This window comes from Alligator sinensis, unplaced genomic scaffold, assembly GCF_000455745.1.
Source record: "Alligator sinensis unplaced genomic scaffold, ASM45574v1 scaffold610_1, whole genome shotgun sequence".
NCBI classification, from domain to species: Eukaryota; Metazoa; Chordata; order Crocodylia; family Alligatoridae; genus Alligator; species Alligator sinensis.
Genome location: NW_005842348.1, coordinates 329,025 through 341,109, shown reverse-complemented (window position 1 = coordinate 341,109; position 12,085 = coordinate 329,025). Strand labels below are relative to the sequence as shown.

At 49.6% G+C, this 12,085-nt stretch overlaps 1 protein-coding gene across 2 annotated transcripts in view; it reads right to left on the bottom strand.

The window, feature by feature from the left end:
* Nucleotides 1–12,085, bottom strand: part of SEMA3G (semaphorin 3G) — a 63,203-nt gene that overhangs the window by 29,814 nt on the left and 21,304 nt on the right. For both annotated transcript variants that reach the window (XM_025210424.1, XM_014522415.2), the window contains exon 2: nt 4,256–4,416. In XM_025210424.1, the coding sequence (XP_025066209.1) occupies nt 4,256–4,416 (161 nt within the window). The remainder of the gene's footprint in view (nt 1–4,255; nt 4,417–12,085) is intronic.

The following is a 12,085-nucleotide window of genomic DNA, read 5'->3' as shown; positions in this document are numbered from 1 at the left end:
GCTTGATTCTTCCACTCCAGATGTCAAAGTACATTGTGAAGATCAGTGAGTGGCACTGTTCCCTGCTCTACAGGTGGGGAAACAGAGGCACAAGGTGAGGCTGTGATTTACCCCAAATCATCCATAATGACTGTGGCAGAGCTTGGAACAGAACCCATGAGTCCTGATCCCAGCCCAGTCCACTCCCCATAAACTGTTCTGAGATAAACTATGGCAAACCCCTGCCTGGTTTGCAGTTTCATTGCCAATGCCATATTGAAACAACAGCATGTTTCATTTATACAGCGCTTTCTATCCAAAAGGGGAAAGAAGGATTTCATCACCTCCATTTTATAATGCAGAAACTGAGGGCCAGACAGGTGAAATATCTTATCTAAAGCTATGGAACAAGTCAGTAACAGAGTCAGAAATAGAACCCAGGAGTCGTAATCTGCTAGCCCCACCTTCGTACTGTAATTCTGTATTGCCTGTTTGTAAAGGACCAATCTGAGCTACAGGCTAAAGTTTGCAGCTGAAGTGTGTGTGTACTTAACCTGTGTGTGTCTGAGCTGGGTTTGTGTGTGATGTGTGAGCATTGAGGGAGATGAGTGAATGTATGCAGCACATATGAGGGGGTGTGTGTGTGTGTGTGTGTGTGTGTGTGTGTGTGTGAGAGAGAGAGAGAGATTAAGAAGTACAGGGATGGTACAAAGGACTGGATGCATTTGAATGAGTCTGTGTGCATGCTGTGAGTGCCTCTGAGTGTGTATGTCTAGGGCATGCCAGAAAGAGCATGAATGCTTTCACTCTACATGGGTGCCTACATGTATGTAGGCTGTAAGTGCATGGGTAGGGAAGCAGTATGTTGTGTAAGTGCATGAATGAGTAAGAGCATGTCGGTATGCAAGCATTTCTGGGTGGTATGCTGCTGTATATGGATAACTGTGCATGTGTTGAAGTTTGTGTATGTGACAGAGAAAGGGAGATTTTGCGGTTGGCCTGCTGGTGTGCATGTATAAATAAGTGTCCATGTGCACGTGCGCAAGCATGCGATACTGATGCATGCCTGTGAGAGAGTATATTAGCTGACAAAGCCCCACATTGGTGTTCTCCCCTGCCGGGCCTGCTGAAGCCCTCTGTGGTGCCTCTGCCACTCTCATATTGAGGGCAGGCTGGGTACACAAGCCCTCGACCTCTTCCCAGTGACCCATCACATGGGAGAGACTTTTAATTTCCCTTCTCCCCTCGCCTCTGCTGAAAATGTCACTGAGACAAAGCCGTGGGGGCTGGTCTGCTTCTCATGTTAGCCTAACAGTGTTTCCAAGCTGCTGTGGATGCTGTCTGCAGGGCAAACAGAAAGCAGAGGCAGCTGTTGGTTCTGATTCCTTTCCCTCCCAAAACCCAAGGACTAGGAAGCCTAGTTACCAAGCCAAGTCACAAGCCATTTCAACATAGAGATATGGGCTCTGACTGCTCTGTCTCTGGTCTGAGCTAGCCCCCCTCCCTCTCATCTCCTGTCTGAGAGGAGAAGCAGCAGGTTGGGGATTGAGATGTCAGCTCATGTTCCTCTCACCACTGCCAGCCCTTGAGAGCTCAGATGTGTTTCTGAGCTGGGCCAGGAGTACATGTACCCCATAGGCTTAAATCCTAAAATCCACCATGTAATTCAATGTAGTGGATGTTTGCAGGCATCGCCCAAACTCAGATACTCCCCAGAGCAGGCCCCAGAGAGGGGGTGAGACCTGCCTGTCAGGAAATTCAGGCCTCGCACCTCTTCACTGGAAGCCACACAGTGCATGGCAGGATGGACTATGTCCCAGCACAGTGATTACTTTACCTCTGCCATATCTTTCCCTTACATCTGGGCTTGAGCTGGTGCAGGGGGGTCAGCTAACAGCATTAAAAATGAATCATTTTATGCTCCCGTATAGCTGGTCTCATTCAGAACATTAGCTTAATTCATTCTGAAAGGTTAAAGTGAATTAAGTCCACTTGAATATGAATGACGAATTCATGGAGAACAGGTCCATTGGTGAAACTCTGGTGGGAACCCTCTCCCTTCTGTGCCCTTCTGCCCACCACTTTTGAGGCCCTTGAGCCAGACTGGAGTTCTCCACATTCCCAACACACAAGGCAGCAAATTGGAGCTGAATCCTCATATTGGCTGAGAAAGGAGAGGATCAGAATATATCAGGTGGGACTCCTACAGTGGTGGGAGTAGGAGGCTCAATTATCAGCATTATTTTATGCCTATTAGCAGGGACAACAGCCTCTGGGCTGTTAAAACAATCCTGCTTTCTTCTAAAAATACCTTTGCCCACTTAACCTAAAGGGAGTCAATGCGATAAGGTAGTGGCTATTTATTTGTTCTAATAACACAGTTGAAAACAGTGAACGTAGCTGAGCTGCCAATGGCAGACGCCTACAGCTCATAATTCAATTCTTGTCAGCCCCCGGCTCACAGGAAGAGGAGGAAATGAGATCCAATTACACCAGCTCACCTCAGGGACCCTCCCTCCCCCTCTTTCTTAGGGGGAGTAGGGACAGGAGCTTCTACTTTGAGTGATGGGGAGCATTTCTTCAGCTTTTCCCCATCCAGAGGAGAAAATCTGGGCAGAGGTGGACCTGGAGACAGGCTTTGTAACCCTCCTGCCAGAAGGTCTTTAGGAGAGAGAGCAAGGGCTGAGGGGAGGGCAAAGACTGTGGTAGGCATGGCCCAGGATCTGATCTGGAGGAGAGCTGGAAGTAGGCTGAGGGACACTGTAGTCAGCCTAAAAAGTACAGCCAAGAAACCCTTACACTCAGGGCTGAGGGGGATTTCAGCCAACAGGCCACACATCAGCAAACAAAGCAGCACCACAAAAGCCAGGGGAAGGGGCAGTGAGAAGATCGTAACACCAGGGGAACTTCAAACTGGGGCTAAAAGTCACCCACCTGCAGGGAAGCTGGCAGCACCCAAGGGCTGGGCATGCACTCAGAGCAGAAGGGCTGGAGAATTAACCAGTCAGCAACCTACTGTACCTTCAGCATTGGTCTGTCTCTGATCCCAGTGATACCAGTGGCAGTGGGACTCTGGAGCAGGCTCAGGCAAGGTAGAGCACCTGGGAAAATCCCATCCCAAAACCCACTACTGGACCCAGCATAAAACCAGCAGGAACAGAAAACGGGAAAGGTGCACGGTGCTGGCAAAGCCCACCACCAAAACCCAGGCACAACGTGGGAGCAGCTGCAACGCCGCAGCGGTGGGATCTGGCTGTACGTGCTGGACGGTGTCTGGGCTGGGATCCAAGCCTCGCTGAATTCTAACGTAAAATGCCCAGTGGCTCAGCGGGGCTTGGTCCCCCCTTCCCCTCCCCAGCATCTCAGCAGCACCTTCCTTCACCCTCCCTGCTTGCTTGTTTTCTGTCATTGACTTTGCTGGCTTGACATTTGACTCAAGAATCTCAGGGGCTGAGTCTTCCCAAGGGCTTCATTAATTGTTCACAGTCTGGCCACACGGCCTGTCCTTCCGTGCTGCTGATTACACTTAATTGCAGTCTAATCCCCTCCAGGGTGGAAGCCTCGCCTTGCGTGCCCCCAATTTCCAACTGGTGTCGTGTTTCTGGCCCAAGGTCTCAGACTCATGGAAGGTCCCCATGGCTTCTCAGTGACTGGGGCCTCCTGTCCATCTCAGGTTACAGCTCCTCTGTGGGAAAAGCTCCAGTGGGAAGACAGCCCCTGGCAGAAGTGGCAAAAGTCACACTTAAGGCTAGGAGGTCTCAAGTCAACACAGTTGTCAAGAACAACACAAGGCTGGATGAGGCTCAGGAGCAAGTCAGTTCTGAGACAGGGCTGTTTTGCTATGTGTGATGGCCTCCTGGCGGGCTTCATTTGTGATGGCATCCCCTAGGTAGTGTGGTGGTTGCTGCCTATGCCTCAGTGCCAACCTGCAGTCCACCTCCTCTTCTAGCTCCGAGTCCCCAGATAGTTTGCTGACGCACCCCAGCCGTGACCAGCAACACTCCTACCCTGGGTCCCCACACACCTAGCTCATGTTTCCTAACCCACAACCTTCCACACACAACTATTCTGGCTCTAGGGCCTCCTCAGAGATTGGCCAGTGCAGATCAGTCTTGATCCATGCCCCTTTGGTATTCCAGCCACTGGCTCCTACACCCCGCACTAAACCCCAGCCCAGACTGGTGCAGTGTACACTGTGGGTGCTGTATCAGGAGGAGAATGTGTGTGCCTGCAACCTTGCTTGTGCTCACATCTGTGATGAGGGACACAGCATTACCTCCTTGGCATCTGTGCTGCTCTGATCCAGGCGCAGGGAGTACAGTGCATCTTTTCCACCAATGAAGAGCCGATCACGGTATTCATCCAGGTACAGGGAGCGGAAATCCAGGAACCCCCGGTGGCCAAAGAACACACTTGATCGGTTAGCAGCCAAGAGATCTAAAGACATGAAACAAGCAGTCAGGAGGGTCTATTAGCAAAGCTCCAACACATGGTGAAACTGGGTGCAAATCCCCCTCCAACCTCTCTGCAACATCAGCCCTATGCCACCTTGCTCATGGGAAGTGCCATTATCAACAAGTGAAACAGCTTCAGGGTTGCTCTGACCTTCACTCCACTTCCCATAGGACTGCAAAGGATGGAGATTAGCCAGACTGTAATGCACTTCAGTTTTCCTCCTATGCTTGGGACTGGTAAAGGGACCAGAGTAGAGTGCTAGCCCCAGCTCTTCAAAAGCCACAAAGGCCCCCAACACTGGGGATCTGTGCCAGCGGCTGCTTCTACCTATGCTAGGGCTCCTGTATGCTGCCATTGTTGTTGTTGTTGGCCATTGTTGCACTGCAGCTGAAGACTCCAATTCCTTGGATTCTTTTACAGCAGGGGAACTGGATAAGGTAAGAAGTGATCTGAACTTCAGTCCAGAGCTCCAATTAAATTTGAGACACAAGACTGGGTCCAGCTCTGGCCAGGCCTGGAAGCATCTGTATACCATGAACATAGCCAATCTCCAGCATGGCCAGCCCAAATTTGGAGCCCAGAAAAACACCGGTAAGGGGGTGTTTGTTACAACTGAGCCCATTTTGTCTGTGGTTCACCAATTGTCAGTTTAATGTCCAGTAGAGAGCGCAGAGAGAGGGGCGGGTCACTAAGGACTGGAAGGAGCTGTCGACACCCGGGAGTTGAGGACAGGATGGGAATTTACTGCTGATAAAGTCTTGAAGATAAGTCTTATAATGAGTCTGTCAGCATGTCAGGGACAGCACTCTCCTCGGTAGACAGAGCAGGGCATGGGAATATCCCAGGGGCTGCTGGGAAGTGAACTCTCTTCGAGAGCTAGGAGCGAGCTGTGGAGGGCCCTTGGGAAGCCAGGAAAATGGAGACAGGAGTTACCAGACAGCCACTGCCGTCAGTCCTACACTGATCCCATGTGCCCAGTGAAAGAATGCATTCCGCACACGGCACAATCCTAGATGTACACATAGACAGGAAGCCCATGAACACGTATTCATCTTCATGCACACACAGGACACCCATCCTAGTCACTCTTACATAGGAAGGATGCTACTGATCTTAACTTTTGCAGCCCTCTTAGAAGAACCAGAGCACTGGCAAACTTTGCTCTCCCTTGCCAGGAAAAGATCTGCCTTGAAGAGGTGGCAGATACCCATCTTCATGTGGCTGTCCCACTTAAGTGCTGTAGTATGACTGATACCATCAACACAGTGGCCAATCCACAGCATAGCGGTTCCAAAAACAATTCAAGGGATGAATTCAAGAGAAGTTGTCTGCATGGCAGGGCAAAAGAATGTCTTTACTTTTCAGCACCTTGAAGAGTCCTCTACTACAGTCCCCTACTCCCTTAGACACACACAGGGCATCTACTGCCTAGTAATGATTGGGTGTGAACTGATCAAGGAAAGTCACTGATGTTCAAGATGGAGTGTGAATGAGACTGCTGTTCACTGAGATCTCAGGTCTGGACAGAGAGACTCCTCTAGGCACAAAGATAGACCAGGGCATGGGAATGATCTTGATGATCTTACAGGTCCCTTCCGGTCCTCCTTTCTATGATTCTACGAAAGAGGACCACACTGAACATGCCTTCTCACTTATACTCCCAGGGTTCATGCACAACTCATAATAAAGCAAATGACCCTGCCCTGCACTCCAATTCATAGAATCACAGGGTTGGGAAGGACCTCATAGGTTCATAGAAGTAGGGTTGGAAGGGACCTTGTAGAGCATCAAGTCTAACTCCCTGCCCTGGGCAGGCGAGAAAACCGGGCTCAAATGACTCCAGCCATGTAGACGTCAAGCCTCCTCTTAAAGGCCCCCAGGGTAGGAGCCATCACCACTTCCCTTGGAAGTTAGTTCCAGATCCTAGCCGCCCTGACTGTGAAGTAGTGCCTTCTAATGTCTAGTCTGAACCTACTCTCTAAAAATTTGTGGCCGTTATTCCTTGTTACCCCGGGGGGCACTAGGGGGAACAGGGTCTCCCAACCCCTGCTGGTCCCCCCTAGTGAGTTTATAGATGGCCACCAGGTCCCCCCTCAGCCTTCTCTTGCAGAGGCTGAACAGGTTAAGGTCCCGTAGCCCTCTCAAGGGTCATCTGGTCCACCCCCCTGAATACATGCAGAAAAGTTATTCCTACACTACTCCTATCAAATGCTTATCCAGCCTCCTCTTAAAAACCTTCGACATAGGGGATTCTATAACTTCCCCAGCAGTGTATTTATTGCAGTCAGGATGGGACCTCCTTGTCCTTGTGCTGCTGCAGCTATGAGATGAAGTGAAACAGGAGGCCCTGGTATGTTCTGTCACTGCCTGGTGTGGGCTCTCTAGGAACATAATGCAATCCTTTTGCATACTTGGAGAAGAAACGAGCCTTGTGGAGATCAGAAACACAGAGCCTCTGGTGTAGTGTAACAACACCGGAATTTATTCTTTACAAGGAAAAGCAGGGGACTTGTGATTTGCCACAAACAATCCCGTCTTCACACAAGATACACCCAATCTGCTGCTGAGGACCTTGCCAGTAGGGCTGTGTGAAGCTTTTCGTTTTGACTCTGTTTCAACTCATTTTGAGCTTGGAACAGTGAAATTGAAACTAAATGAAGGGCTTCAAAACAGCTTTGAAACGAAACGAGGGCAGTCAAAACATTTCGAAAGTTTCAAAACATTTCGAATTTCAAAGCAGCCAGGTGCTGGGAGGCAGGGGTACCAGTTAGTACCCCTGTTAGAACTGTACTACAGTTAGAACCGCCACGAGACACGACTCAGAACAGTATGTGCACGTGTTGCTATAGCGCAACCCCAGCTGTTCACGAGAATCTCAGGAGGCCCAGTGGACTCACAGAAGTGGTGCCTTGAAATCCCTCCTTTTGACCTCAAATGCATTCCCATTCCCCTATTGAACCAGCATGTGTGAAATCTTGATGGGTACCTTCTTTCTTGTTCTGCTTCCCTGGCCCAATAATGTCACAGCAAGACAGAGGCATTGCTGGCACTGGAGTGAAATGTCCAGTCACTTGCTCTTTCTTAATTTCTCCAGGTTAAAAACAGAGGAAGAAGGCATATTGTCAGTGACAAGGTAAAACAGTGCCCAGGGTGATTCTCAGTACATGTATGATCTATGCACATGTGGCCCTCTGAGGTATGAAGGGCAGAAGAAACAATAAGAAAGATAAAAACGGGAAGTGAAGACAAAATAAAAAGAGAGTTAGGTGTGGGGAAGGCTGGGAAAGGCCTGGCAGGGAGGGTATGAGAGAGTGAAGTGAGGGGTAGCAGATCAAAGGGGAGCTGAGCTCATGTTCCCACACTGCCATGCTGATACTGCTGGTCCCAGCACAGGGAGACCGTGACCTGTTCCCTGGGGTTTTATTGTCATTCTTCTACCACTAAACACTCCAGTGAGAGGTGGGAGTTGAAAGGACAGGTTGTGACGGATGAAGAACAGATGCGAGTGTGATGGCAGCGCACGGGGTGTTTATGGCAATGAAGGAAGGGGAGTATGTTATTCTAAGTGGCCTTCATGGAATCAAGCTGGCACTCCCCAGGAGCAGGGACTTATCTGAGCTCAGTCTCTACTACCCTGTGTGGATATCTACAGTGAGATAAGCCATGAGAGCTGGTCTTGGAGCCAGGCTCCAGTGCACTGGAGTGGAAGTTACTAGTACCCAACCACACTCCAATTTCCAGTAGTTCCTGGTGGTCAGCTCAGGAGACACAGGATCAGCAATTTGGGACACAGCCAGAAGCTTGGGAAGGACTCAAGCAATGCCACTCTATCTGCCCATCTCCAAGGCAGAATTTAGTAATCTCAGGTGTCAGCTGCATCTTTTCTTACCAAGCCAACAATGGTTTGGTCCTATCTATTCTAACTAAACAGGCCTTTCAACCCTCACTAAAGAGGGAAGCAGAGAGGATCCATCACAGAGGACTATTGCTAGCCAAAGGGAATAGTGCTGAGGTAGGCACAGCCATTGGAAACAGCCAGTTCTACAGCCAACCTGGACACATTCAATAAATCCCCTATGCCTCTCTGTGACTAATGGACTTAAAAACTGTATTAAAGGTCCTAATTTACATTTAAGATCTAACTGTATCCAAGCCACTAGTTTCTCCGTTCCCACTCATTCAGCCCTAGTTCTGGTCAAGTTTAAAACTAACCTGACCCTAGCTATAAATGTATTGCCAAAATCTACCTCATCCAGTCCAATCTAAATTCCATGTGCCCAGTGGTGTTAAAGGAATGCTAAAGTTGCAAAGCATGCAAAAATGTCAAGAAATGCCAGAATAAAGGCTATCCCTGGAACCTTAACTCTGACTTGCTTGTTCATTATGACGCAGTCTTTAATTACATGTTCCCCTGGAGTATACATCTGCATGCTTTTTTTCCCCAGGGCCCCTGCCCCATTCACTGATATCCTAGGCTGAGCAGCGAATGAGACCGCTGTCAAACAGAGTTCCTTCTACCCACTCTGTTTGCTGTATTCCTGGCTTATTCAGTACAAACTGTCAGCTCCTCCAGGATGTCCATTCCTGCCTGCCTCCTGAAAGCCAAGCCGTGCTCAGGTTAAGATAACTTCATATTTACTCCACATTTACGTTGTGGCATTAGCAAGTGCAAAAACTGGGTCAAGATCCAGAGGACCCTGTCACCTTCTCTGCACAGTATCCAAAACCCAAACATTCCCTTGAAGTTTCCCAATGGAAAACCAGAATATTTGGCAAAATTGAAATGTTCTCGTGGGAACTTGCTATTTTACAGAAACTACAATTTTTCATTGGAAAATCCTGGCTAGAGTTACTTCATTCCAGCCACCCTTCATACTTCTGAGAGGGAGGACGAGCCGCAAGCACCATTCAGAACTTCCACATGGATTGCTCCTGCATCGCTGTGCTGCATCCAGGGAGAGGAGAGGGTTTGCAAGCATAAACTCCACTCACTCCATGGCCCCAACTGCCTGTGCTTTCATTTGACTATATCGGGGTGGCCAGACTACAAAACAGGTGCCGCAAGTGGTATGAGCAGCCTCTGTATGGCATGTAGCAGATTAGGGAGGGGGCAGATAGGGCAGAGAGCAGGAAGCTGAACATCAGATCAGATGAGGAACACAGGGCAATGAGCAGAAAGCAGAGCAGCAGATCAGGTAAGGGAAAGGAACTGGAGTGGCACTTAGGGAGGATGTGGGGCTAATTTGTGGCACACCTTCCAAAAAGGTTGGCCCCACTGGACTACATGCAAGTGAATTTTCATAACCCCTGTAAATACCTACTCCAGATTTCAATTTTCTGACCCAACCCACTGAGGCACTACAGCAATTCAGATAAAAATGTTATGGGCTAGATGCTCAGCTGGTATAAATCAATGCAACTCCAATGAAGTCAATAGACCTAATTTAACTTGTACCAACTAAAGATCTGGCTCTATAATAACTGTAATGTGATGCCTACTCCTATAGATATAGGGATCCTAGATGAGGGGTGATGCAGGGGTCTAGGGTTAAGCTGGGGTTGCAGTACAGGCAACACAAAAATAACTAAGTACACTGCGGGCTGTTCTTGGTGACTGGGGCACCAAGGATATGGACAGTGCACTTCACTAGAAAAACAGTTGCTCTAAAGCAGCAGCCAGCTTGGTGCATCACACCCCTTAAGACAATGCAATCCCTTCTCATTCTGCAAGAACAGGGCAGAACTTAACAGTATGAGACACATTTCAATGTCAAAATCTCTGTGCTTTTAGATTGTAAACTCCTCAGGCCAACCTTTGTCTCTGGACAGCGCCCAACAGAAAGGGGGACTATGCTAACAGTCCAAAATCTTTTCTTTCTTTCACCTCTGACATGAAAACAACCAAAGCATTTTGGTCAGAAACATAAATAAAGGAAAAATGTTCCCCACATCAGGCAAGAACTAGACCCAGAGAGTTTGCAAAAATGCAAGGCAACTGCAGGAGAACCCTTATAACAGGAATGCACGGGTAACTTTAGAAATGGAGGTCACTACACACTCCTGGGTCAGAGCCACAGCTGGGATAAATCCACATAGCTCCACTGAGGTGCATTTGCCTTGCTTCACATCAGTGGAGTTGCAGACCCTACATGTAGCTGTATAACTTCCCTTTCAGCCTACTGACCACCAGCATTTCTAAGGCACCCGTCACATCAGCATCTAAGCTTGACTGAATCCTCTGAAGAGCTGAGCTTATGAAAGAACAGGGGGTCTCAGTGGCCCCAAGGGTCGAGGCAGTCAGCTGCTGTCTTTATGAAAGAGGGAAGGGACTCATGCTGTGCCAGGGCCCATCCACCCCAGAGGACTCCCATGGGACAAGGAACACCATTTCACTCTCCCGGAGTGTCCTCACAGCACCGGCTGCTTTATGGGGGACCTGTCATCTGACAAGGATACCCTAGGACATGCCTACACCATTCCACCCTAAGCTCAGGCAGACTGCTAAGAAGCATGTTCTCCACCTCCTTCCCCACCCGTGACTCAGCATATACTAAACTAAAGCCTAGAAATCTGGCAGCGCAGCTGGGTTAGTGCATCCCTGAGCAGGTCCCTATATAGCTGTGCTCAGGCTGTCTGCCCTGGGTGTGTTTCTTGGTGTGAACTCAGCCCACACTGTACAAGCTCTTAAAGGCTTTCAAACCATGCCCACCACAGGAGCTGGTCCTGCCCAGCAGCTTTTCCAGCTCCTTTATTTCTGACCTTGGCCTGGTTGGAGAGGACCCAGAGCTTGCTGCTCTTCTCCTCTCCTGGCCCGGTTACTCACTGTTTTACCTTTTCCTCTTGGCTTGCCCCAGCCTTTCCCTGTGCAACGGAGGGCATTAATGGAGCTCCCAGGTGTTCAGCCCCACTTGACCTCCCCGTTCCACACCCCTCGTGTGCCTTTAGCAGAAGTCAGGGTGCACTAGCACAGCTCCAGGGGCTCCAAGGAATGGCGAGCGAGGGGTGTGGTAGGTCAGTATTCATGTGTGTATGACAGGCAGGTGGCCAGCCAGCATCGTGGGCCATTGGTAGGGCACAGTGGGCTGGCACTACCAAGCTGGACACCCCTTTACCACTGAGAGAAAGCAAGCTGCAGAGTTGCCGGAGCCCTGCCTGCCAAAACGAAGCATGTTAATAACATGCCCCAAGTGAGCTGACTAAGCAGAGTTGGATGGGATGCAGCTCGCTGAGGAGGCTGGCAGGGAGGGGAAATGAATTGGAACAAGTAATGCAATTAAAAGAGGACCTTTTTTGAGGGCCCAGCAACAGCCTGCCCTGGGGTGCGGCCTGGCTGGGGAGATGGCCTCAGCCCTTCCATCTTTGGGCAGGCCACCCAGGTGCCAGCTGAGGGAACAATACAGCCATCTCCCCCGAGACAGCCAGGCTCCTGGCCTGCAGCCACAGGGAAGCCAAACACAAAGGACACAACAGTTTATTTATTGATATTTCTCTTGAACTGGGTCTCTGTTTCAGGGAGTGTTCCTCTTCCACCCCAAGCGAGGGGCTTAACAGAGGCAAAAGGAACAAATGCACTCACACTGAATGGTATGAAATGAATAATCCCAGCAATCATGCCCCAAGGCCTGCCCAGTCCCACAGAATGAGCTGGGTT